General features: G+C 39.3%; 1 protein-coding gene across 2 annotated transcripts; it reads right to left on the bottom strand.

Annotated features, from left to right (window-relative positions):
* Positions 1-479: 479 nt before the first annotated feature.
* Positions 480-26,952, bottom strand: LOC140202208 (uncharacterized). 2 transcript variants are annotated; one of them, XR_011887036.1, is made up of 8 exons: positions 26,764-26,952; positions 24,655-24,705; positions 21,728-21,825; positions 20,800-20,954; positions 20,466-20,618; positions 15,771-17,337; positions 10,780-10,940; positions 480-1,278 (listed from the first exon to the last, which is right to left on the bottom strand). XR_011887036.1 is itself a non-coding variant. In XM_072267073.1 (8 exons), exons 6-8 carry the CDS (start codon positions 17,287-17,289, stop codon positions 1,237-1,239), a joined length of 1,626 nt encoding a protein of 541 aa, XP_072123174.1. In that variant the 5' UTR covers positions 17,290-17,337; positions 20,466-20,618; positions 20,800-20,954; positions 21,728-21,825; positions 24,655-24,705; positions 26,764-26,952; the 3' UTR covers positions 480-1,236. The 2 variants fall into 2 exon arrangements, 1 of the variants encoding a protein (XP_072123174.1); XM_072267073.1 differs by lacking the exon at positions 10,780-10,940 and adding an exon at positions 15,150-15,214.
* Positions 26,953-27,492: the final 540 nt, after the last annotated feature.

The following is a 27,492-nucleotide window of genomic DNA, read 5'->3' as shown; positions in this document are numbered from 1 at the left end:
CCACCAAGGCAAGGGAATTAATAACAAAAGAGACAATATTGAGCAGGATTTTGAGTTGTATTTATCAACCATTACTTTTTGGGAAATATCACATGCATCTTTAAAAGGAGGCTAAACTCTTCTTGCCAATTCCTGCTTCCTTTTAAAGATGCATGTGATACTTTTCACAAAGTAATGGTTCCAGGAATTGGCAAGCAGAGTTTAAAATGATTTACTGGATGCTGTACTTTAGCTGATGTTTGGAGCAAAGGTATGCCAAAATTGTTTACAAACCTAGTTAAGCAATCCTTAAGGGGCACATTAACCCCCTTCATTCATTAGGGAAAGAAAAGTAGGAAATAAAAATCTTTCTTTGATAAAATGCTAGTAGAATGTGGAGCTCTGACAATGCAAATTCCATCAGGTGATCCATCCACTCAAGGTAATGCAAATAGAGTTTTCAATAAAGCCCAACAAGATGTGATAAGTAACCAGGTTTATTTTTGCCTTTCATACACCAAGATCCACCATAAAACTTTTGTCTTTAAACCCAATGGTTGAAGAAAAATATTAAAATGATTTAGTTACCAACAAAACTAAAGCAACTAAAAGCAGAGTGACTTCAATTGTCTGTAGCTGACAGAATATCAGATTTCAGTCATTGCTCAGACATGTTCAAATACTTTCACTTTAATGCAAAGAACTGGCACAAGAACAGAAATATGGAACCCAGCTCCTCGCTATCATTTAGGTTTTTAATAGTATTGCTGTATAAAATTGTATAGAGTGGAGTGAAGACATTCTGAGCACTTAATCTCAACCAGTCTCAAAAACTATACAGAATATTGCCATCTTATTCAAGGAATGCCAGGTGTTGCACACAACTCTTCCCATGTAGTTTCAAAACAATCTCTGCATCTTTCCCATTTCTGTCATTCCTTTCATCAAGGAAACATCTTAACAACAGGCCAAGTTTTTCTTGCAGGCAAACTGATCATCTCAGAATCAGTTTCTTGATCACTCACTTCTTCAGGTATTGGTTGAAATTTTCTGAATGATATATAATTTACACTTCATGTCGCACAGTAAGTAATGATTCCTCACTTTCCAATTCCTCTGAAGATGAGTATCTTCCCAATATACTGGCTGCATATGGGTTATGAGTTTTGAAATAGTTTTTGTGCGATCTTTTAAATATCACAAAGCAGAGGGCTAGTGCTAATGACACAAGCAAGAATGCTCCGACAGCAGATGCAGTTAAGATTTCCTTAATGCCAAATGAGAACCGAAAACCAGAATCTGAAAGAAATCAAACATTAACTCAAATTTAATTTACTTTCCTACCCAAAAAAGTTAATCTACTTCATTAACATTAAAGTTGGTTGAATGTTGTTGAAAGGTGGAACATAGAGACATTTAATTTTTCCTGAAAGAAATGAACAGAAAATTCAACTTTTCTGATGACGACATAGAATGGTGGTGGTGAACCTCAGATCATTGCCAATTTTGGCACACACCAAGTAGCACTTACATCCCGTGGTAATTTTGGGTGGAGATTAATGCATTAAGAATAATTATGGACTAAATGGGAAAAAGTCCAAGTCTAGTTCCTTATTTATATGTATTTTGTTTTATTATAGTACTATTAGTATAACAAAGATTGAAAGCATGTTAAAATATTCAGAAATTATTAATATTAATCTTTAAGGTCAATTGAAAAACATTTCTAATTATTGTACCACATAAATGTAAAGATATAACAACTTGGTTATATGCACAAAAGTAAACAATTTACATCAAGACTTTTGTGACTGCACCAACAATGACAATATTTTGTATCTGGCTTGTATTGTTGTTTGAGAGTCATGTATGTAGCATCATTTTCATCAGCAAGACTATGCCTGTAGTGAGACTTTACCAAGATAACTGAAAACAACTCATATCGATAAATGTGTGTTAATATTGCCTTGCAAGATTTTAAAGAGTTAAAAGTTTCAGGGATCAAATTCCAGAGTTTCAGAACCTCTAGCTTAACTTTTTGCTTTGTTCCAGTCACGAACTGATCTCTTGCCAGTATTTTCTAGCTCAGCTTTTAAGTCAAATTTCTGCCTTCAAATTGAGCTGCTTTGTAAAACAATCACATTTCAAGATTATCCAGATCAATCCACAGCAACATTTTCAACTTTCCTCATGTTATCCTGTCAGCATACATTATGAATTTTGCAGTTTCTTTAAATAACCTGATCTTAGTGAATCTTAAAGAAACTTGTTCAGTAGTTCACCAATGATGCTCAAAATTTGCATTGGAAGGCCCAGAATGACTTGTTCCAGGAATTTCAATATTTTTTGGGGGGGGGGGGGGGGGGGGTGTGTGTGTGTGTGTGTGTGTGTTTGTTTTTTTTTTTAAGGTTTGGGAAATATTTAAAGTGCCATTTTCAGCACCAGTTAATTACTTCATTTGATGTCAAAATGTTTTTACATCATACATAACTAAACAGCATTTTACCAGATCCCTGTAATTTGGTGCAAGTTATTTGAATGAGGAGCAATCTGCAAAGCTGTCTGCAAATCCATGCAATCTCAATTCTTGACAAGAAAATTTCACACTCAAAAATTGCATTTATGTGTTCAAATTATTTAGAACAAAAATAAATACAGCACAGGCCCTTTGGCCCACAATGTTGAGCTGACCCTTAACCTTCCCCTCCCACATAGCCCACCATTTTTCTTTTATCCTTGTATCCATCCAAGAGTCTCTGTAACATCCCTGATGTATCTGCCTCTACCACCACAATAACACACCTACCCCACATTTTCCTCCAAACAGCTGAAGGTTGTGCCCTCATTAACTACTTCCACCCTGGAGAAAAAGTCTGGGTGTCCAGTCAATCTGTACCTCTTACTTTGTTCACCTCTATCAAGTCACCTCTCATTCTCCTTCACTTCAAAGACAAAAACTGTTGCTCACTCAACCTGCCCTCATTGGACATGCTCTCTAATCCAGGCAGCATCTTGGTATATCTACTCTGCACCCTCTTAAGGCTCCACCTGCCCCTTGCAGGTGACCAGAACTCAATACATACTACAAGAGTTGTCCAACCAATTTTAAACCTGCAACATTACCTCAGCTCTTGAATTCAATCCTCTGACTAAAAGACCAACACAACATACACAACTAGACCACAAGACACAGGAGCAGAATTAGGCCATTCAGCCCATCAAGTCTGCTCCCCCATTCCATCATGGCTGATCCTGGATCCCACTCAACCCCTTACACCTACCCTCTCTCCATATCCTTAGATTCTTGATTGCAGGGACATCAATCAACTTCCACTTCAAATATACATACAGCCCTGGACTCCACTGCAGTCTGTGGCAGAGCAGTCCACAGATTCACTACTCTGGCTATAAAAAAAAAAAAAAAAATTCCTCCTTACCCATTCTAAAATGTTGCCCCTCAATTTTGAGGATGTACCCTCCAGCTCTGGATTACCCCCACCACCATAGGAAACATCCTCTCCACATCCACCCTATCTAGTCCTTTCAACATTCAGTAGGTTTCAATGAGATCCCCCTGCATTCTTCTAAATTCCAGTGAATATAGGCCCAAAGCTGCCAAGTGCTCATGTTAACCCCTTCATTTTCAGAATCATCCTTGTGAACCTCCTCTGGACTCTCTCCAATGAGAACACATCCTGAGATTATGGGGCAAAACTGTTGACAGTACTCCCAAGTGCAGCCTGACTAGTGTCTTATAAAAGCTCAGCATTATCTCGTTTGTATATTCTATTCCCCTTGAAATACATGCCAACATACCATTTGCCTTTACCATAGACTCAACCTGTAAACCTTCTGGGAGTCCTCTGATGTTCAAACCTTCACCCCATTTAGGTATTAGTCTGCACTATCATTCATTTAACCAAAATGTATTATTTTATGTTTCCCAATACTGCATGCCATCTGCCACATTTTTGCCCATTCTTCCAATTTGTCCAAGTCCTGTTGCAATCGCATTGCATCCTCAGCACTGCCTACACCTCCACCCATCTTCATATCACCTGCAAACTTTGCCAAAGCTATCAACTTCATGATTTAAATCATTGACAATGAAAAGTAACCGTCCCGGTACTGACCAGAGGATCACCACTAGTCACTGACAGCCAGCCAGAAAAGGCCCCCCTCACTGCCTCCTGCTTATCAGCCATTCCACTATCCATGCCGGTACATTTCCAGTAATACCATAGGACTTTATCTTGTTAAGCAGCCTTCTGAAAATCCAAATGACATCTGTTGCCTTTTTGTCCAACCTGCTTATTACTTCCTCAAAGAAATCTAACACATTTGTCAGACTAGATTTCCCGTCACAGAAACCATGCTGACTGACATATCTTTAGTCTCCAAGTACCCCAAAATGAATTCTTAATACTCCAACACCTTCCCCCAACCACGGAGGTTATGCTAACTGACCTACAATTTCCTCTTAGCCCTCCTTAATGCGTGGAGTGACATTTGCAATCTTCCAGTCCTCCAGGACCATGCCAGAACCAAGTGATTCTTGAAAGATCATGAATAATGCATCTGTTATCTCTTCAGCAGCTTCTCGGGATTCTGGGATGTAGTCCATCCTGTCCAGGTGTCTTTCCACCTTAAGACCCAGCACTTTTCCCCCCTTCATAATAGCAAGGGCACTCACTCCTGCTCCCTGACTCAGTTCTCTGGCATACAGCTTGTCTTTCACAATGAAGACTGATGCAAAGTACTTCAGCTCATCTGCCATTTTTTTGTCCCCCATTACTACCTCACCAACTTCATTTTCCAGTGGTCCAATGTCAACTCTCACCTCCCTTTTACATAACTAGAAAAAAAACAACTTAGTATCCTGCTTTATATTGTTGGCTAGTTTTCCCTCATTTCATCTTTTCCCTTATAGCTTTTAGTTGGATTTTTAAAAGCTTCCCAATCATCCAATTTCATTTATTTTCTTTTTAAACCAACTTTTGCCCTTTCCTTGGCTTTTACACAGTCCTCAACCACCCTATCCACTTCTCATTGCCCTCTTCTCATTGTTACCATCAGGAAGGCAGCATAGTGATTCAGGAATAGCTACTCTGCCATCCAATTCTGAAATGGACATTGAACTAACGATCACCACCTAGTTTTACACTAATATTTTAATTTAGCTATTAAATATACATATACTAACAGTAACACGAGGAATTCTGCAGATGTTGGAAATTCAGGCAACACACATCAAGTTTGCTGGTGAACGCAGCAGGCCAGGCTGCACCTCTAGAAAGAGGTACAGTCAACATTTCAGGCTGAGACCCTTCGTCAAGACTAACTGAAGGAAGTGCTAGAAAGAGATTCAAAAGTGGGAGGGAGAGGGGGAGATCCAAAATGATAGGAGAAGACAGGAGGGGGAGGGATGGAGCCAAGAGCTGGACAGGTGATTGGCAAAGGGGATACAAGAGGATCATGGGACAGGAGGTCCAGGGAGAAAGACAAGTGGGGGGGGACCCAGAGGATGGGCAAGGGATATAGTCAGAGGGAGAAAAAGGAGAGTGATAATGGATGGGGTACGAGGGGGAGGTGGGGCATTAGCGGAAGTTAGAGAAGTCGATGTTCATGCCATCAGGTTGGAGGCTACCCAGACGGAATATAAAGTGTTGTTCCTCCAGCCTGAGTGTGGCTTCATCTTTACAGTAGAGGAGGCCGTGGATAGACATGTCAGAATGGGAATGGGATGTGGAATTAAAATGTGTGGCCACTGGGAGATCCTGCTTTCTCTGGCGGACAGAGAGTAGGTGTTCAGCAAAGCGGTCTCCCAGTCTGTGTCGGGTCTCGCCAATATATAGAAGGCCACATCAGGAGCACTGGACGCAGTATATCACCCCAACCGACTCACAGGTGAAGTGTCGCCTCACCTGGAAGGACTGTCTGGGGCCCTGAATGGTGGTAAGGGAGGAAGTGTAAGGGCATGTGTAGCACTTGTTCCGCTTACAAGGATAAGTGCCAGGAGGGAGATCAGTGGGGAGGGATGGGGGGGGGGGGGGAAACGAATGGACAAGGGAGTCGCGTAGGGAGTGATCCCTGTGGAAAGCAGACAGATGGGGGGAGGGAAAGATGTGCTTAGTGGTGGGATCCCATTGGAGGTGGCGGAAGTTACTTAGAATAATATGTTGGACCCGGAGGCTGGTGGGGTGGTAGGTGAGGACCAGGGGAACCCTATTCCTAGTGGGGTGGCGGGAGGGTGGAGTGAGAGCAGATGTACGTGAAATGGGGGAGATACATTTGAGAGCAGAGTTGATAGTGGAGGAAGGGAAGCCCCTTTCTTTAAAAAAGGAGGACATCTCCCTCGTCCTGGAATGAAAAGCCTCATCCTGAGAGCAGATGCGATGGTGATGGAGGAATTGCGAGAAGGGGATAGCATTTTTGAAAGAGACAGGGTGAGAAGAAGAATAGTCCAGATAGCTGAGAGAGTCAGTAGGCTTATAGTAGACATCAGTGGATAAGTTGTCTCCAGAGACAGAAAGATCTAGAAAGGGGAGGGAGGTGTCAGAAATGGACCAGGTAAACTTGAGGGCAGGGTGAAAGTTGGAGGCAAATTAATTTCTATATTTATCATGTATTGCATTGTACTATCACCAAGTGAACAAATTTGCCAGTGATATTAAACCTGATTCCGATCCTGAACTTATGCTGCAACTTTGAGGGATCCATTAATGTGCACCTCAAGATCCCCGTTTCTCCATATTGTTTAGAACCCTGCCAATAACCTTGTACTCTGACTGCAAATTTAACCTCAAAGTGTATCACTTCACTTTTCCCAATTGAACTCCATCTGCTACTTTTCAGCCCAGCTCTGCATTGTCAATGTTCTGTTGTGACCTACCGTACAACATCCTTTAACACTATCCACAACACCACCAACCCATGTCATCTGCAAACTTACTAACCCATCCTTCCACTTCCTCAGATCATATAGGGATCCCAATGATCCACAAATCTGAAATCCTTTCCTGCAGTCCCACATTTGCCAAGTCACCCTACTCTTACCCTCAATGGTGTGTGGCACAGGCAGGAAAGTAGAGACTACTACGCTTGAGGTACTGCTTTTCTGTTTTCTGCCCAACTCCCTATATTCTCTCTTCAGGACCTCATCCCTTTCCAAATCATTGGGACCAATACATACAACATTTGGTTGCTCACCCTCCCCCTTAGGAATTTTGTGGCCCTAACCTAAGACATCCCCCAACTAACATTTGGGAGGCAACACGGCATCCAAGAGAGTCTTTCCACATCCACACGATGGCCCATTGTTTCCCTGTCACCACTCTCCTCCCTTCCCTTCTGAGCCAGACTCAGTTTCAGATAACTGGTCGCTGCAGCTTTCCTCTGGTATGCAATTCCCCACCAACACACTCCACAGTGGTCCTCCACACAAACTGCCTAAACCTTTCCCTCTCCTGACAGTCACCTATCTGTCTGCCTCTTGCAACTTGGGTACGACTACATCCCTGCAAGTTCTTGTCCATCACCTCCTCGTTCTCCCAAGCTGAAGGCCATTCAGCTCCAGTTCTCTGACACTATCTACAAGGAACTAGACCTAGATGCACTGCTCACAGAGGAGGCATCTCCCACATCTTGCTTGATGATCACACCTGGGACTACAGATCCATCATTCCTTGAAAGTGGCATCACATAGGGTTATAGAGAGAGCTTTTGGCACATTGGCCTACATAAAATGAAGTACTGAGATGTTACGTGAAGTTTGCAAGATGTTGTCAAGAGCAAATTTGGAATACTGTGTGCAGTTCTAGTTACCTATGTGCCAATAGGAAAGGCATCAATAAGATTGAAAGAGACAAGAGAAAATTTACAAAGCTGTTGCCAGGACACACATTACAGGGAAAGGTTGTGTCTGTTATAAGATTTTATGCCCTGGAGTGTAGAATTGATAAAAGGTATACAAAATTGAGAGGATATAGATAGAATTAATGCAAGCAGGCTTTTCCCACTGAGGTTAAGTGAAACGTGAACTAGAGGTAATAGATTAAGGCCAAAAAAGTGAAATAATTAAGGGGAACACAAGGAGGAATCTCTCTACTCAGAGCGTGGTAAAAGTGTGGAATAGGCTGCCAAGAAATAGTCGATGCAGGTTGGATTTCAACAGTCAAGTTTGGATAAGTATATTCCCGAGGGGTATGGATGTCTATGGTCTGTGCGCTTGTTGATAGGATGAAACAGCAGAACAGTTCAGCACAGACTAGACAGGCTGAAGGGTCAGCTTGTGTTGTAGTGCTGTGACTACGACATGCATGGAGTTATGGTGACAGTTGCCATTTCCAAGATGTTTAATTTAGAGAAAGGATAGCCATGCATCTTCATTACAGGTGGGGCTTAAAGAATCAAAGGGTAGCACTGCTATCTTGGGCATGTGTGGCTTTGGTTTGCCACCCAATTGTGTAATGAGTATAATAAGTTTCTATAAATTTCAGTTACTGACATTTGAATAATTTTATTCAAGGATTAATTCAAATTTGTTGTTTCAGTGCAAGATCATAAAACCCTGAAAAAAGTCAATGCCCATTTCTATAAACTTTCCTTTATGGTCTCTTACAGCTTCATTTGATTTCATTCTCAAGGAAAACTATGATGAAAAATCATAAGGTATTAATCAAGTTCAAATTTTTGCGATGGGCATACATACCTAGAGTTATAGAGAAGTACAACTCAGGAACAGGCCCTTCAGCCCATCTAGACTGTACTGAACCTTTTCAACTGTCTCATCTCATCGATCTGCACCTGGACCATAATCCTCCATATCCCTCCCACCCACGTATCTATCCAAACTTTTGTTGAAGCAGAGCCGACATGCACCACTGGCATTGGCAGCTCGTTCCACACTTATGACTCAGAAGTTTCCCCTCAGGTTTTCCTTAAACTTTCACCCTTAAAACTACCTCTGGTTGTCATCCCTGCAAACCTCAGTTGTAAAAGCCTGCTTGCATTTACCCTATGCCCTCAATTTTATATACTATACTCATGTATAAATACCATGAAAGTTAGCAGCAGCACAGTACATTACTAACATTTCTGAAAACAAGGTTATTGAATTAGCAAACAGCACAGGAAGATTCAAGCAGACTACAGACCAAGTTTTTAATTAAGCTAACAGTTCCACTCAAATTTCTTGGAAAGCAGTTTTTTCCAAAAGGAGAAGATTTCCCCCCAGTACTACCCTCTGCCATCTACCAACCAAGCCACCTCAGCAGTACTTCGCAAAACATTTAAACCACTTACTTTTGAACAAAGACCCAGTGAAGAATAGGGTATTTGTAACATCTCTGGAATTTTTTTTTGGGTCAGGCAGGTGAAGAGCAGAACTGGCAGGCAAGAAAAGCTGAAGTTGCATTGACAAAATGAACAAATCCAAATGGCAGTGTCAAACACTGAATAAAGTTAGTTTTTTTTAAAAAGTGATCTTAAACATTCATAGCACTTTCACATTGATTTGTGCAAACAGCAACATTTGTTTCTTGTAATGCAAAGGATTTCTGACAATTAATTTCATGGCCATATGATGTGGTCTAAGTTTATACCCATGTTTCATACCTAGTTCCATACTACAGTGAAAGGTGGAGTACTTCATTGTATTGTACACAATACCCCACCATATTCCCAGAACAAGAACTGCTTGCCAGCTCCTCAGTTGTTTCCAACAACTTGTTCTGACTTTGGTAGTTTACAGGTGCCCTGGGTGTGAAACAAGCAAATGGCAGAAGTGCTGTTTGGATATGGTAACATATAATGCAGTAAACCTTGCTACATTCTTTCCCATCATTAGAGAGAAACTGATTGTTTTCTTGAATCAAGTTAACTCTGTAAAGATGTTGATAACCCCAAATGAAAGATCACATCTATCCAACTTTACATATGCACTTAGAGAGGTTGTTGATAATTAAACTGGAAAAACATTCAGCATCTGAACAAAAACAGAGTTTAAAAATCTACAGCTTCACACCAACATACAAATTGAAATATTGTCACAATTAATAATGTGCTTTATTCATCACCATGAACAGGAAAAACCAAATGTAATGAGACAGACCCATGAGGAAGTAGTCTTTCCACATCCCTCTACACTGATCTTTGGTGTGTAAACTAGCTTTCAATTCCACATTTGGCAACTAAAAAATAAAAATTTCCATTTACTGTTGGTATTCAAACTCTAATGAAGCTCCTTCCCAAATCACAAGACTGTGTCAATATTATTGGATTCTTTATATAGCTCCACCAAAAAGATTTTTTTGTATGATCCTGCAATATAAACAAATCGTACTCCGGTGATCCAAGAGCTGTTGATACTGGACTGAATCTGCTGGGAAGTCCTGATACAGGTTTTTGACTTAAAACATCTACAATTCCTTCACTCCCCCACCCCCCTGCCATCCATTCCCCCTTAGATGCTGCTCAACCTATTGAATTCAAATTCGTTCCTCCATACGCAGCCTCTAATAGTGAAAACTACAGACCAAGAGGCCAATATCGCCTTGCATTCACTTCAGACACAAAGATCAAATTTAGTTCTTTCATTTCTGTACCCCCACTGAATAGCAAAACATAACAAAGGGTGAATTTCAGGACTTTAGTTTTGTGGAATAGTATAGCCTATTGATACAAGGGAACAAGGCTACATCTAATAGACGAGTGTCTTTAGTACAATCAGCAGTTATTCCTACTTTGGCACCAAGAATTTTAAGCTCATTTCCTAGCTTTTAAGCAGCATATTTTAATTACCTTTCACTGTTATTGACACCAAGTGGACTTGTCCTTTCTGTATGTTAGCTACCAACTTATTTGACAAGCTGTTCATATGCGTCTGTAGAGTGTGTTGGACATTCTCTCCATTTGGACCAAAGTGCAGTTCATAGACAAAGTGGAATCCTGAAGGACTGATCCTGCAATGAACAATCACTGATATCATGAACAACTACAAATACTGGAAATCCAAAGCAACACAAATAGATGCTGCCTGGCCTGCTGAGTTCCTCCAGCATTGTGCTGCTAACAATCACTGCAAAACTGGATTAGCCAACACTTGACAGTTGAAATAACTTGCTTGTCCATTTACTTCCTCACTAAATTCCAAACCAAGATATTTTTCCCCACGTCTTAAGATGTTGTGCACATTGCTTTGTGTGATCAATACTAGTTTATGCTTCATTAAAAATATTTCACATCTACATTTATAGTCACTGCACAGCACCTTACTGCATTCTTTCACTAGTTCACTGCTGATATACTAGACTTCAAAAATATTATTTAATTGGTCCAAGTTAGTCAAACAGTGAATAATTAAAGAACAAAATTAGACTAAGTGAGCTAAAAATAAAAGAACAGTTGCAGTTTTCACTATTTTCCACAGAGCAGGTAAAATTTCAGATTGTGGGAATGGATTGGAACAACTACTTTAAGCTTTGGATCAATTATTCTTGCATCATAGAATGTACATACATGTTGCATATGCCTATAACAAGAGCAAAGACAATGGAGCCAGACACCATTCACCAGTCGAGTTTAAAATCGAGATTAGTTTTACTTAGAAGTACTGTTTCCCCATGGCCGTTACCAAGATTGGCACAGCAAATATTTGAGTTCATTGAATTGTCAGGCATGTTGTTTGACAATTATACTAATCAGTCTACATGTTTTGACTGATTTACAGAAAATGACTAAGGAAAATTGTGCATTTTTCCATGGAGGTGGCACAGAAGCCCAGTACAACTTCAGGAGCAGTTTCTTCCCCAGCACTATAGGATTCCTGAACAGCCCATGACCACCACCTTGTTATTTGTCTTTTCCACCAATTCTGAAACTCCAATTTTCATCTTCTGCACAGTACTACTGCCACAACACAACTCAGTGACAATAGGGTGCTATAGTACATAGCAGTTAGCACAATGGTATCCCACAGTTCAATTCTGGTGGCGTTCTGTAAGGAACCTTCACACATCCTCCCCGTGGGATGGGTGGATTTTTTTTCCTGGTCATCTGGTTTTCTCTCGGCTTAAAGACATAATGGGTAGGTTAATTGGCCTTGTAAAATTGTCTCTCAGGGATTGCAGGGTTGGCGAGGCTCAAAGGGCCAGAAGAGCCTACTTTGTACTGTATTGCTGAATAAACAGATTCCAATTCCAAATTTTATGATTTTAATGTCCACTCAGTAGTGGTAGACAAGGGAAGGGAACTTAAAGAACAAGGGGATAGCATACTTGATCAAGAGAGCAGAGCTGTGCCGAGTCATGTTTAGGTTGAAATTATGAAAGGCAAAACAAAGATCGTCATGTTGGTGTAGGCCAGACTCTTGAGAAAATAGTTGTCATTAAACTATTCTTTCCAAAGAGTGGAGTTCTCTTGTTAGCATGGCAATTATCCCTTAATGCATTTGTGCATTGCATACGAGTTTAGCCCAATGGGTTGGTGTCAAATATTTGAATTTCAAGATTCAGGATCATTTCTTGTCGTTCAGTACACTGGTGTAAACAGACAACAAAATGATTGTTACTCCAGATCCAATGCAGCATAAAAATACACTAAGCTTAAAGAACAGAAAAAATAAACCCACAATAAATATGGGTTATGGGGAGAACACAGGAAAATGTGGGGGGGGGGTGGTTTGAGGGGGATAATAAATTAGCCATGAAGTTGCAGAACAGACTCCATGGGTCAAATGGCCTAATTCTGATTCTGTCTTAAAACACAAGTCAGAGTGATCTATACATCCCCTAAATGTGACTCTCAGTAGGTCACAGCATGAATGGCAAAATCTCAAAGGGCATAATTGAAGGAAACAGCAATTATCATGGAAGATTTTTAATCTACACATCAATTGGACACTAAATTGGCAAGAATATGGATTGAATTCTTTTCAGAGCAGTTTCTCAGAGCCTACTTGCAGTGGGCTATTTGATCTTTAGGGAGCAGTGTCTCAGAAAGGCAGTGTTCATTATTAAGGACCTCCAGCACCCAGGGCATGCCCTTTTCTCACTGTTACCATCAGGTAGGAGATACAAAAGCCTGAAGGCACTCACTCAGCGATTCAGGAACAGCTTCTTCCCCTCTGCCCTCCGATTCCTAAACGGACATTGAATCTTTAGACAATACCTCACTTTTTAAATATACATTCGTTTTTGCACATTTTAAAATCTATCCAATATATGCAAATTTACTTATTTTTTGTTTTCCTCTGCTAGATTATGTACTGCATTGAACTGCTGCCGCCAACTTAAATTTCATGTCACATACCAGTGATAATAAACCTGATTCTGATTAACTTCAGAAATAGAAGTCAGGAGTTACAGTTTTTACACTCATTGTCTGCAAGAATCTTATAATTTTTTGCTTTTTACATTTGACTTTCCTGTACTCCACTTTGTTAACTTTTGCATTGTTTTTTAGTGCCTAGGTTCCTATCCCTTTGTCATAGTAGTTTAAACCCATCTGAATGGCACTAACAACCCCCCCCTCCCCACACACACACACACACCCCAGGACACTGTCCTCGTCCTGCCCAGGTGCAGACTATTTATTTTATTACTGGTCTCACCTCCCTCTCAACCATTCCTAATGCCCCAGCAATCTGAAACCCTCTCCTGCACTACCATTCAAACCACATTTACCTAAATGGAAAAAGACAAAGCACAGAGCTTTTTGTTCCAATGCATAGAGCACGAAAAGCTGGAGGGCAAGTCCAAAAAGTGGTAAGACAGCAAACACCATTTTTGGTGGTTGTTGCAGAGGATGCAGGTATTTTTGCAATTGGGCAAGCCTCCGTTGAGATACTGCCGACAGTTGTCACCTTATGTAAAAAAAAAATGGCAAGGTTGGAAACAGTACAAGAGGTCTATCAAGTGAATTCCTGGAGATGAGCGTTGTCCTCTGAAAAGAGAAAATTGTTTTGCCCTGTCCTTGAAGTTCAAGATAAGGGTGACATTATTCAAACATACAAGATTCTCAGAGTCTTGACTGGTTAAATGTTGGGATGTTTTCATTAACAGGAAAATCTCAAACTGGGGGACATAACCATAAAGAGCCAGTCATTTAAAACCACAATGTAGAAATTTATACTCAAGCTAGAATTTACTGTCCAAACAGTTGGTGGAAGCTGGAGCATACAAAGTCTTTAAAAGGGAGGTTGTTCAATATTTGGTGGATCAAGTGAGAGGGGAATTTGGAGAAATACTAGAGAAAAGTTGACATCAGCATAGATCAGCCTCGAGGTGCTTCATGGCTCCCATTTTGTGCATTTCATGGGAGTTTACGAGGGGTGATTGATAAGTTCATGACCTAAGGTAGAAGGAATCAATTTTAGAAAGCCTGGCACACTCATTTTTCAACTTAGTCCCCTCCTACATTTACACACTTAGTCCAGAGGTCATGAAGCATGTGGATCTTGGACCTCCAGAAAGTGTCCACAGCAGGGGTGAATGATAAGTTTGTGGCCTACGGTAGGAGATGAATTATTAACTTCAAACTTTCTGCATAATCACTCAGAGTTGAGCTGCATGGGTGTGTAATGAGAGCTGCATAACTTATCTCCTTCTACATGGGGCCACAAACTTATTAATCACCCCCGCTGTAGTCACTTTCTGGAGGTCCAAGATCCGTATACTCCACGACCGCTGGACTTAGTGTGTAAATGTAGGAGGGGACTATGTTGAAAAATAAATGTGCTAGGTTTTCTAAAATTGACTCCTTCTACTTTAGGCCACAAACTTAACAATCACCCCTCGTAATTACCTAACAAAGCCAGTTGTACCTTTTTGCAATATGTCCAAGTCTATCAGCTGAGCCTCAAGCTGCTGATTTCTGCCAACCCTTCTGTCTCTTTCCTCCATCCATACTTCCATGTTGATCTGAACCAAACTCAAGTATCTAGAGATCCAAAAATACTGGGATATATGGGAATGGTTGAGGTGGGGGTGTAGAATTTATGTTCTTCCAAATGGGCTGTCAAGTCAATTTTCTCCTAAACCTCTGCTTGTGTCCAAGAATCCTGAAGTGTCTTGTACCTCACAGGCACATGTGTAGCACCTTAATGTTCCTCTGTGCCTTTTAATTTCATCATTACTAATGAAGGAAATATTTCAGGTTACATTAATCTGTACCTTTTGGCTCCTTTGGGGAGAATTTTCTGCAGAGGTGGGTAAAATGACATCAGACTGTTCATAATCTGCATGAAGAAAAATAAAGACCGTTTAACAAACTTCCCTTGTCTCACCATTGGGAGGGTTAGCAGGGTCAAAAGAACAGGTCCCAATTATTCCTACCAGGTTCTGAACAGATTGCAGGAGCCGTTTTTCCAGATGACGAAGATTCTTATAAACAACATTTGCCAAGTACACTCTGGCAGAAACTTCCAATAAGTGACCTGTACTTTCTAAAAAAAGTTTAGTTTAAAAATAAACAGTTAAAGGACAAAAGTTTGCATCAGTGGTAACTTGCATTTCCTCCATTTAATACTTTCATCTGTTGCATCATTATTCTGTGTTCAATAATTTTGCAGCAATTTAGGATTGTGTCACCAGTCAGACTTGATCAGTCTACCTACATTTTTGCTGAACACTACAGACCAGAAAATGAAGTTGTGGCTGGAAAAGGAAAAAAAAAAAAAGATACTGTGGGGAAAAAACATACCAAATCTGAATATCTATTAGGAACTACAAAAGGATTAAACATCTTTGGATGAACTCCCCCAACATTTCATTCTGGCAATAAACACCACTTACCTACATCTTCATCTTGAAGTTTTGGTACTAATGTCATCGACACAGGTGGATGTGAAACAGATGGATTAATTGTAGGTTGAGCACCAAGTAAACTGGTCTTATCAATCTCCTTTTCAGTAGCTTCAGTATCCTGCTGTACTAGCTCAATAAAAGTCCTGCTACTCAACATTTGTGTTTTTAGCCACTGCACTTCAGAATTCCTGGATTCATTTCCAGTCACCAGACTGGAGTTTGTTTCCAATGTTGTGGGTACATGGCTTGGTGCAATCAATGGCACTGTTTCATCAGTTTGGTACAAAGTCTGCAAACCACCCTCAACTACAAACAAATTCTGGGATTTAGTTTTCATCCATATACAGTCATGAAATGAGGGAGTTAATGAAGAGAGTACCATTTGATCCAGACTAACAGAGTAGATCATTTCAGATTCTCTCATTCCAGCATTGATGATTTCCACTGAGCTCTGAGGCTCCCATGGCTCATTATGATCAGTTTTGGTTTGCATGTATTTATATGTCTGCAATGTTTCCACTGGCAACATCCTTTTATAGCCCAAATTTCCACTACCAAGATTTTCAAACACATCCCAGCTAGGTGAAACCCAGTCATCAGATACAAGATTACTTTCCAGTGCCATCCACCTGTCTGCAGAGTCAAATGATTTCACGAGATCCATTGAGATTCCTTTTGATATATCTAACTGCACAGATTTCCCTCTGTATTGCATTTCCTCTGAAGGGGTGCTTCCATAAAAGCCTACATGGGAAAGTGATGGTCTCAGTAGACTGGAGAATTCAAAATGAGTGGAAGGAAGCGTTTGGGAGATCCTACTGAGTAGTACTGCACAAAGAGAATTCCACAAATGGACATATTCTAAATTTGATGCATGCTGTTGAGCAGATACTTGCACTCCATGGCTGGAAACCAGAAAGTAATCACTTTGCTCAGTGGATTTCCAAGCGCTCTGTTTTTTAGCCATTGGTTGGGCAAATACCTGAAAATGAGCATCACTCCATCTTCCCTCACAATTCCAAGATACCAGTTCTGCAGCTTCACCACTGATCAAATTGTTAGGCTGGTTCACGATAGACTTTTCATCAGCTTCACTGTCAGGAGCAACATTAATTTCCTGGGATATTCCAAAATTAGATAGCATCAGCACAGCATAAAGTGAAGGGCTAGAAGCCTGAATCTCATTTGACATGTGAGACTCAACTTGGAAACACTTTTCAGCTTGGTTTGATCTCCCCGGCTCAAAGGTGGCATACACTGCTAAAACACTATTGACAAAGTTTTGAGTTTTGTTGAGACAGGCTTGTGCCACCTGCTGAGCAATTTGTTGTGAAATACAAATTTCATCCCTATTCTGGTTGCAGTCTTCTGGTGATGAGAATCCGTGTATTTGCACTACAACACCTTTCCAGTGACTTGCTGCAACAGTCCAGTTGCACCATGTGTATTCAAACATACAAGGGTAGACTGCAGTGAGACATTTACCAGAGTCTCCCTCAATGGTCATGTGACAGTTCTTCAATGCAGAGACGAATTGAGAAGAAAGCCTTTGTTTCTGAAATAAAAAAATGTACTTATACTTTTTATAAAAAAAATTAGAACTTGAGCAATAATCATGGAGATTCTGGGTAATTAGTAGGTTCCCCCCTGCCCCCACTAAACTTGTCACTAAGAGCTGCAGAAATATTCAATCTGGGCTAAATGTAAATATTTTTGGACCTTTCCAACAGCTCAAGATTAACATTGCGATTGTGTGGAGAAGGGTAGCATGATGTAGTTAATCTCCAAAATCCCAGAAAGTACAGCCAAGTCTGAGACTCGAAAGAGAACAGCACACTAGTCAACATCTACATAAACAGTATTTTGGACTGAGTGGTGGGGCTGATGTATTTTCAAGTTAAATACTACGTCATAGATAATAACAGTGCCTGCCATTTACAAGATTAGCTGCAAAACCTCAAGACTTTTCTGGCAAGATAATGCATCTGTAACTTGTTATCAAGGAAATCAAAAGCATAGAGGTATCTCTTCCTCTTGTTATAGATCTACAGCAAGTTTTAAGAATCATTCACCTGAGCATCTTCAGTGTAGCCAGTTTTACCATTGACAAGTTAAATAGACAACTTATTTTTCCAGGCCTGTTTTCATCCACCAAATGACATCCATTAAAACCAAATAGATTGAAAAATTTACAAATTTATAAATTATCATGAGCCTGTGAGGAGTACAATTCATCTTAAAGTTTCTTCATAGATTTTAAGTGCAGCAATTTAAAAAAAAATTGAGAATGGACATCTGATAAAATACTGACAACAGCAGCGAAGAATAATGGAATTGTTTTTTCATGTTGGTCATGAGAACTTGCTCTTCTTGAAGACAGTCCTTTGTACAGGCTTTGACAAATTCTAAACTGGAAAATTCTAAGCTCGTCAGTTAATATTCATGTATTTGCTGCAAGTTGCAGTGCAAACTGGACTTGAACCAAATTATCTAGTTACTTTTCTATGCCTTGAAAAAATGATTATGGTGCATACAGATGAGCGTTTAAAACTCGTGACTTATAGGATAGCAAATTCCTCATTGAATAAAATCACAAGTAGAATATTAAATTATGAAAGACAAATTTAGGAGTTACAATTCAGAGTAAATCAACTCATTGAATTTACTTTACTTGAGAGCTATATAAAGAACTGACTTAGAAATACAAATACTCTCACTGCAGACAATAATGATAAATACTTGGATTAACAAAACAAATACTCCAGGACAGAATTAGATAACTCAAAAGTAAAAACAAACAAGTATTGATGAATACAATTTATTTTTGTTTCCAGAAATACATTTTGAAAATAAACATTTAGAATTGTTAACTCAAGAATTCCCAATCCAAACAGGAATGTATTCAACATTATATTCAATAAATTGCTAAAAATCAACAAATTGGTTTAAGACATGCCCACAAAAGATTTTCTGGCTTTCATCCTCCTGGATGCATTGAGCTTTGTAATTTTGAAAACCAACTCAAAAGCACATATATCCAAAGTTCAACACTGCCTCCTGATCATTACAGTCTCAAAACTAAAGAAATTATTCCATACTATTAGCAATTAACCACCCTTCATTGATACCATTCTTCCCTATTGTTCACCAACTCAGGTTAGCAGTTGCAGCATACCAACACTACCCAGGTCAGGAATGTTCTAACCCTTGAACTCGAAGTTTTCATAATGTTTGAAAAACAATTAAACTTTATGGTTAAGACCATTTGAGGGAAGTTACAACACAATTTACAATATTGGTAGCAACTTCAAAATTTTGCATAATCTATATAGATTTTTTTAGTTATCAATGGCAGAAAACAAATGAACATGAATAGTAAATGTCAAAAGCATTGACATAAGGCATCGAGATATTATGCATCTATGAATTAGGAAAACCAATTAGCATATAGCAAGCTTTTCCCACTATCCCACCCCATTGTTTGGGTTGTGTTTTTTTTCCTTAAAAGATGGAATTTCCACGGTCAATTGTTTTGCACTGATTTACATTCAGTGCCATCAAGTTGGTGTCCAACCACAATGTCAACTTGTTCAACTTTCTTGAAGACAATTCTGCTATTTTGTGTTTCAGATTCAAACACTACTAATTCTTCACTTCTCATTTCTTGAGGGAAAAATGGTTCAACCATTGGGAGCAAGTCATCTGAACTCCAGTCACAAGATTCTTTTATTTTGCCTTTTACTCATCACAAAAAGGAGAGCTAAAGTTATTGCCAGGATCAAAATTATAAACGTGATAACACCAGCTAGGATTTTGTGTAAACCAGATGAGGACATAAAGCCAATTTCTATAAAGAGAAAGTCTATATTTACTGAAAATGGTTGACCAAACCCCAAATAGCATATTGAAATACAGCTGTAATAGTCTTCACTATTCTACACTTTGTCAGTTATATTGTTGGCAACAGCTTCCAATCCCACCCTGCATAACTTTTCCAATACACTTTTTAAAAAAACATCCAATACAGATTCTATTAATCCAGCAGCATCTTTGTGTCAACAGATTATGAGTGAGGAAATACTGGGCAGTGGAATACTGCAGGTTCAGACAGTTCCAAACAGTACATTAGATATTAAATATAACCAGGCTAATTTCAGCCAATTTCTCCAACCTTCCCACATAACAGTATTCTGTTATTAGTATTTTTATTCATCTCCAGTAGGATCTTCTTGCAGCATGTCAATAAAACAAAAGATTAAGTTCTGCAGGAAAGCATCCAAGTTGTTGCAGTAGTTAATTGAAACAAACAGCAGAAAACTCATACTTAGCAGGCTTGTGGGGAAGCTAGCTGTTCTACCTTTTGGTTTCTCAATGTTTACAATAATGCTGCAGTGTTAATTCACAATCTTCAACATTACCAAGTACAGCCTCCAATAAGCATAAACATTTCAAATGGCAACCATTGTTAATACAAAATTTTCAAAGTGTATTAAAAATTGTCTTAAGTTACAATTCTATGACACTTACTCCAGTTCTTCAGAAACCCAACCCATCTAGGAAGCTATAATATTTTAATATCCATTTCCCCAACAAAGAAATTCGTAGCAATGGAATTCACTTGCTAGGATGTCAGTTAGAAAGCCAAGAGCAATAATGACTTGCTACAGATCAATTCATAAATACCTGATTTCACATTCTTGACACAGTTGATGCCAGAAGCAATTGAAGATGGGTCATTGAATCCCTTGGCACATTGACAAGAGTAAAAACCAAAAGTATTCAAACAGTTGGCTTCAGGATCACACATGGAAAGCCCAGAGACACATTCATCCACATCTGTAGGATGCATCAAGCAATTAATGTTTCTCCATTCCTCAAAATGGTAAAGTTCAAGTTACTGGCAAGTCAACCATCAATTGTTGGTTGCTTTGAAAGTTTAAACAGTTCATACCCTAAAAATAATAAATCTTTTGCATTAAGATTTAATAAATGATTTTTCAAGAAACATTTCTTTTACCTTCAATAGATGTCAAAACTACTACAGCCTTTCCATAGCGCAAATTAGATACAGATAACAGTTGCTTCACTCTTTTCTCAAGGGAAATGTAGACATTTTCTTGCCCTGAACTGAAATATGACCAATAGGCAAAGACCAAGCCTGGAGCATTGATCCTGAAATTGAAGGACAAGTAAATTAGAGTAAATGCACTTTTGGGGGGGGGAAAAAAAATCAAGAAATTCTTGCAGACTGAACTTTTCATCTTGTACTACAGATATCAAATCAATTCCCTGTGCAAGTTTCAGGACTTCTGTTGCTCCATGAGAAACAGTAATCTCCAAAGGAAATTTTGCCCAGCATCAATCCAATTAAAGAAAGGAACCTATACAGGATGAACACTGATCAGGCAAGTACTGAGCAACTCCAATTAAACATTGTGGACTTCAAATTGCTCTGCTAAACAAGCACATGATGAAACTTCACTCAGCTTAGTGTAGTATTGAAATTCTGAAATCATTTTAAAATCTCTTAGAATCATAAACTGATCAATACAATGTGTAATCTATGCCACTATCTGCAAGGAGTTTCTACATTCTCCCTATGACCATATGGGTTTCCTCCGGGTGCTCAGGTTTCCTCCTACAGCCCAAAGACATACGGGTTGGTAGGTTAACTGGTCACTGCAAATTGTCCCATGATTAGGCCAAGGTTAAATCAAGCGTTGCTGGGCAGCATGAAGGACCAGAATGGCCTTTCCCACACAGTATCTCAATATGTGAAAATTACAAAATGCATAGAAATCATTTGAATTTTACCTCTTAACAGTTAGAAGGAACAACTCTTTAAATGTTGAAAATGTTGAAAGTTTTTCCATTAGCTGAAAAATAGTAAATGATTCAATTAATAAGGAGAAAGGATCTTGGCACAGAAGCAGCAAGCAACTCACCAGTCTTTTAAGCGATCTTGAAATTCTTTTGTCCATCTCTTCAAATTCTTTGAAATTTGCACCAAATTTTACTTCAATAGACACTTGAAACAAATTGTCTGTAGATAGAAATACATTCAGATATATTCAATGTGAATACTGCGAGAAACAAACATTCAGAACATCCTCAGCCAGGGCCAAATTTTTCCAAAGAGCTGGAATCTTTTCTTAGCTCATTCTTTTGCCTTCATGTCAAATTCCTTTCATTTATCAATTTGCTTGTTGTTTGATTAAAAGCTCTGATTACACTGTTAATTGTTATAGGCAACAGCTAACATTAACCTTCAACTTCAGTAAAGACTAATGTTCCACTGCTTGAAGGTTTATTAAAGTCTTCCAACATCTTGAATCCAAATGTGTCTCTTGCTTACACTGGAATAGAAATTTTTAATATTTATTTACTCAAACAAATTGTTACAAGTAGGCAAACGTAACCATATTGCTCATATTGACAGGCTTTAGATTCCAATTTTTTTCCCCTCTAATGAAAGGCAACCCCAAACCAAATTTATTCTCACAATTAGGCCAGATCCCTGATGGCATCTCAGACAAGTCTTCGACCTTTCATTCTTCTCAAGTGTTGGCAGAGCTAGTTTTTGAACCTGATCTGTTGGCAATATCACTCATGTAGTCACATCAAGCAAAAATAATTGGGCCAATTCACGATCACAAGACAGAATAAAACTGGACCATTAGAATTCTGTACTGATGTTTATGTTCTGTAGTAAATGGTTCTCACACTTGGATTCCTGCAATACTCATCCTTTTTTAAACTGATTTTCAGGCAGCCTTTGACAAGGTGCCACACGAGGCTGCTTAATAAGCTTGAGCCCATGGTATTACAGGAAAGATACTAGCATGGATAAAGCAGTGACTGATTTCCAGGAGGCAAAGAGTGGCAATAAAGGGAGCCTTTGCTGGCTGGCTGTCAGAAACTAGTTGTGTTAGATCCTTTTTACATTGTATGCCAATGATTTGAATGACGGAATTCATGGCTTTGTTGCAAAGTTTTCAGACAATACGAATATAGCTGGAGGGGCAGGTAGTTTTGAGGAAGTAGAGGGGCTACTGAAGGACTTAAGAGAGTGGGCAAAGAACTGTCAGATGGATGTATATGGTCATGCACTTTTGGAAAATAAATGAAAGTGTCGACTATTTTCCAAATAGAAGGAAAATACAAAGATCTGAGGCGCAATGGGACTTGGGAGCCCATGTACAGGATTCTCTAAAGGTCGAGTTGCAGTTAAGTCTGGTGACAAAGGCAGATGCAATGTTAGCATTCATTTCAGAGGACTAGAATATAAAAGGATGGAATGTTGAATCATAAAACACTGAGGCCTCACTTGGAGTATTCTGAGCAGGTTTGTGCCCCTTAATCTTAGGATGTGCTGAAACTGGAGAGGTTTCTGTAATGCCCTGGGAAAGATTTTGCTGCTAATGTAAATGGTTTTTCTGTAGCAGCAGTGTTTGGGTTATGATCAGAAATAACCGGGGCTTTGGAATGTGTACCATCCAATGAAGGGAGTGCTTTTTTGTGTGCCTGAGAGCAAGGTGTTCTAGGTCTTCTGTTCAGTGAGAAATGGAGAGAAGATGTGAGAAAGGAGAGATGGTAGACCGCAGGACGGAGTGGACTCGGAGTGGGTCCGGGAGTTGACGAAGCGGTTGGGGGGGGGGGGGGGGGGGAAAAAGGGGTGGTAAAAGGACAATGGAGGACTAATGGACTGGAAACTGAGCTCCAACGTGCACATTAGACTGTTTCATTAAAATGGGCCCTTTTCTTTACTAACCCTCTAGTCAAAATTATAAAGTTAAATCATTAATTACATATGGTGTACTGTCCACTATTTCATGGTACTATTTGTACCAGGGTAACATCACACAGCATCCACACAAAACTCCAGTTCATATCTAAATGATTCCAGGATTGAATGGCTTGAAATCTGAAGAGCATTTGATGGCTCTTTCGGAAGAACAAGATGTGATCTCACTGAATCTTATCAAATGGTACAAGGCCTTGATAGAGTGGGTATGGAGGGGATTTCCCTATGGAAGAGTTGAACACCATCGGACATGACCTCAAAACAGAGGAGTCTAGAACAGATGAGGAACTTCTTTTACCCAGAGGATGGTGAATCTATGGAATTTTTTTGCTACAGGCAGCTGTAGAGGCCAAGTCTATAAATATTTAAGGCAGAGGTTGAGAGATCCTGATTGGTCGGGGCATGAAGGGATATTGGGGCTGAGAGGAAAATTCAATCAGCCATGATGAAATGGTGGAGCAGACTCGTTGGGCCAAATGGCCCAATTCTGCTCCTATATCTTCATGGTCTATCATTAAATCAGACAAGATGTTTTAAGAACTGAACACACTCCAAAATTCCAGTATTTTTGGATTAGGCAGACAACTCCAGCTCATATCTAAAAAGCTATGACAAAGACATCAGTTTTCCTAATTTCAAGTTACCCACTTCCCTCCATCTTCTCTCCCCTAATCTTACAGCTCATTTCTATTTCCACTCCTCCCTCCTCATCACCCTCAGCTCACCTGGAACCGCCTTCCAGTTACCAGCTCTTGTCCCACACTTCCCCTTCGTCTCACCTCTTTCAGTGCAGAGGGAGGGCCACGCCTCAAAAAAAAAAAATGTCAGCTATTTCCCTCCACAAATTCTGCCTGACCTGTGTTCCACCAACACTTTTCTTGCTTGTAAATAGGAACAATTATTTTGTTATCTACAAACAAGTCAATTCATTGAATTCAGTTTCACGATTTGCCAAATGTCTTCACTCCTAATTTAAGATGTGGACCAATATTTTGACAACTATGCATCCAGTAAAAGCCTTAGAGACCACTACAATATTGTGGACTATCTGACATTCCATCCGTTTACCTCCAGGGTGCACTTTTGGTGGATCTGATAGTTCATGAGCCATCTCTCCATCTGTAGAAGAATCATTTCAGACAATACTTAATGCAGAGTTTAGACTGTTACCATGACAAAACATTATTCTGCCAAGTTATGGCTTTGCTTCAAGAGGGCCATTTAAAAGGCCAAATTAAGTTTTCCAGATTACTACATTGAATCAAAAACAATCACAAATCAAAAATAAATTGCACAATGACAAAGCAAATAAAGTACATGAAGAGTCTTAGACTCAAAGAACATAACATAGCTCAATTTATTTCTCCCCTCATAGGAGGAATAGATAATTACTGAGCCATTTCAGAAGGCAGTTAAAAGCTCATTGTTAACATGTCACAATTAGAGCTAACTCAACATATTACAGGAAAATGGAAAGGCACAATTTAGTGTTTTAAAGTGACCATTTGTCATATTTCACACTTACTGGTAGTGTGAATAAGATCAAAAATACACTTTTGACATGTCCAAGTCCAAAACCAGTGTTTACTTCCACAAGCATTTGATTGGATATTGAATTTAACCTTACTGTGAAGAAATGGAAATGACATTACTCATTCTGCAGGTATTTCACCAAATACCAGTTGGAAAGATTCATAAAGGGCAAGAATTTTGTGTCTGAGCAAATAATTACTTTCACAAGTTAACATTTGCCTTTAGTTTTAAATTTGGGCAGCCAGAAATAATGGCAGGAATAATTGTGGAAGTCTATTGGATTCAGACCTATCCTCTGACCGCATTGAAGTGAAAAGATGCCTTTCTGAGAGGTTAGTTTCACTCACATCAGTAAGGAATGACTTGAGAACTGCCCCCCCCCCCGAGATAAAACTCCTTTTCGTTTTGCAGTGAAATACACCACGTGCATGTACAGCTAAAGGCAACATGAAGGATTTCATTGACTATTTTTGTTCTGTGCCATTTCCCAACTTTAACCAACGATAATCACAAAATGCTGGTCCCAGTAATCTATTTATTGGGCATTTTCAAAGTGTTAATATTTTCAATTCAAAACAAGCCAGAACCATTTTGATACATTCATTTCAATACACATGACAGCTCAGGAGGTCAATGCAGGAACCAAGGATACTGTATTTTGTTATGCTTGACAAATCCAACCGCCATAAGTTTATTTTTGAAAAACAGTTAGCAACATTAGTGCCTCAGCTTCATGTGTTGTTGTGTGTTCTGTTTTTTTTTAAAAAGCAAGCCAATGTCAATAACTGATTCTCAATACTGCAGACTTCCTATGCATTGTCATTTTATTCCGATTCTCATCATTTCATTAAAAAAATACATTTTATATCTTATACTCTTGTAGTAGTATACTCAAGGCAAGTTTCCAGTCAGAGAGAAAGGGAATTCCTTTCGTGATCACTGACAGCCCCCCTCTCCTCCTATGTATATCCAAGCAAGGATGTTTAAATACAAAGTACAAACTAGAAAGCTTTGGCAGCATTAAACACACACAATTCATGATACAGGGAGTTCCATGGTTGCACTCAAACAGGTTGTGCCAGACTTCAAGAGCAAAGCAACAACATCCTCGTACATTTTGGTACACAAGGTCCTCCATTCTGACTCAGGCAGAAAGACAAACACCAATTATCTGCTTCAAGTGACAAAGCTTCATTTATTAAGGTAGAACCACTAAAATACTATTTAAGTATACAGCCCCCCCCCCACCTCCACAGCACACCACACATTCTGATCTGTGGTGTTTGAAACTGGCCCATTGGTAAAGCCCAAAAACTACCCCGAAGCACCCCCTCCCATTGATCTTTTATACCCTTTCAACCAATATGCAACATCCTCTTAATGAGGATGTTGCATATTGGTTGAAAGGGTATATTGGTTGAAAACATATGGCAGGTGCAAGTATGCTATTTGAACAGCAGCATGTGCTATTAGCTTCTACTGTATACACCATCTTACAAGTTCCTTCTCTCCCCTGCAGTTAATCTGATCAACCATTCTAGCTGGATCCCACATCTATTAACCCAGTTATGCATTGCACTGTAAACACTAAACCACATTATAGTGTTGTTTGGTTTGTAAATATATGCTGGTAATTATACTCACTCCATATCCATGATTGTAAAGAATTGAGGCTGGAGATTCAATGTTTGAATGTTGTTTTTTCTTCTGCATGCCATGCCAACACCACAGCAAATTCCTGATACATGTAAATGGCAAATAAAGTTTATTCTGAAGAACAAATCCCATCTGTATTTTCAGCTGCTCTGCAAGCATCTGGGAGACAAACCAATCTGCAACAAGTCAATTTCTGAAAACCAAATGCCTTAACTAGTTTACAAAACACTAGTCTACTCGGACAGCTTCATTGTCATTTCATCATTCCCATTCATCTGCAGGTCATAAATTAACCAATCAGGCTAACAAATGATAATCCATTCACCTCAAAATGTTTGTCATGTGTAAACATTCAATGCACCAGTACTATCCATTAGGAATCACGTTTCATTGAACAGTCCAAAGTACCTTAGCTTTGGACCTCAAGGAGCCAGAGCAATTTGTGCATTTGCCAACAAATCTTTCCAGCTAACCACATGAACAACATTTTTCAATACAAGCTATTTTCAGGCACAATCTGATCCTCAGATTCAGCATCTGGCTTGAAGTTAAATGGTGCAAATCAATACAAAAAAATTAGATGGTATTGCATAGATTGGGCCTTTATCACCACAAATGCTGCTGCTGGCTATTTCCAGCAATTATTTATATTTTAATCAAGCTACCATTACATAATAAAAAAACTAGCCTGCACAGGCTGAGATATGTTCCAAAATA

This window comes from Mobula birostris, chromosome 8 (assembly GCF_030028105.1).
Source record: "Mobula birostris isolate sMobBir1 chromosome 8, sMobBir1.hap1, whole genome shotgun sequence".
NCBI classification, from domain to species: Eukaryota; Metazoa; Chordata; class Chondrichthyes; order Myliobatiformes; family Myliobatidae; genus Mobula; species Mobula birostris.
This window is presented reverse-complemented; position numbering and strand designations above follow the sequence as displayed.

What these genes read in the sequence shown, in the direction of transcription:
- LOC140202208 (XM_072267073.1), bottom strand. Translation starts at nt 17,289, where the DNA reads ATGACCATTGAGGGAGACTCTGGTAAATGTCTCACTGCAGTCTACCCT. An exon ending in ACTTCAAGATGAAGATGTAG is followed by an intron (nt 15,215 to 15,770) that starts GTAAGTGGTGTT and finishes TTCTTCATGCAG; the next exon opens with ATTATGAACAGTCTGATGTC. An exon ending in CTCCCCAAAGGAGCCAAAAG is followed by an intron (nt 1,279 to 15,149) that starts GTACAGATTAAT and finishes GATTTCTTTCAG; the next exon opens with ATTCTGGTTTTCGGTTCTCA.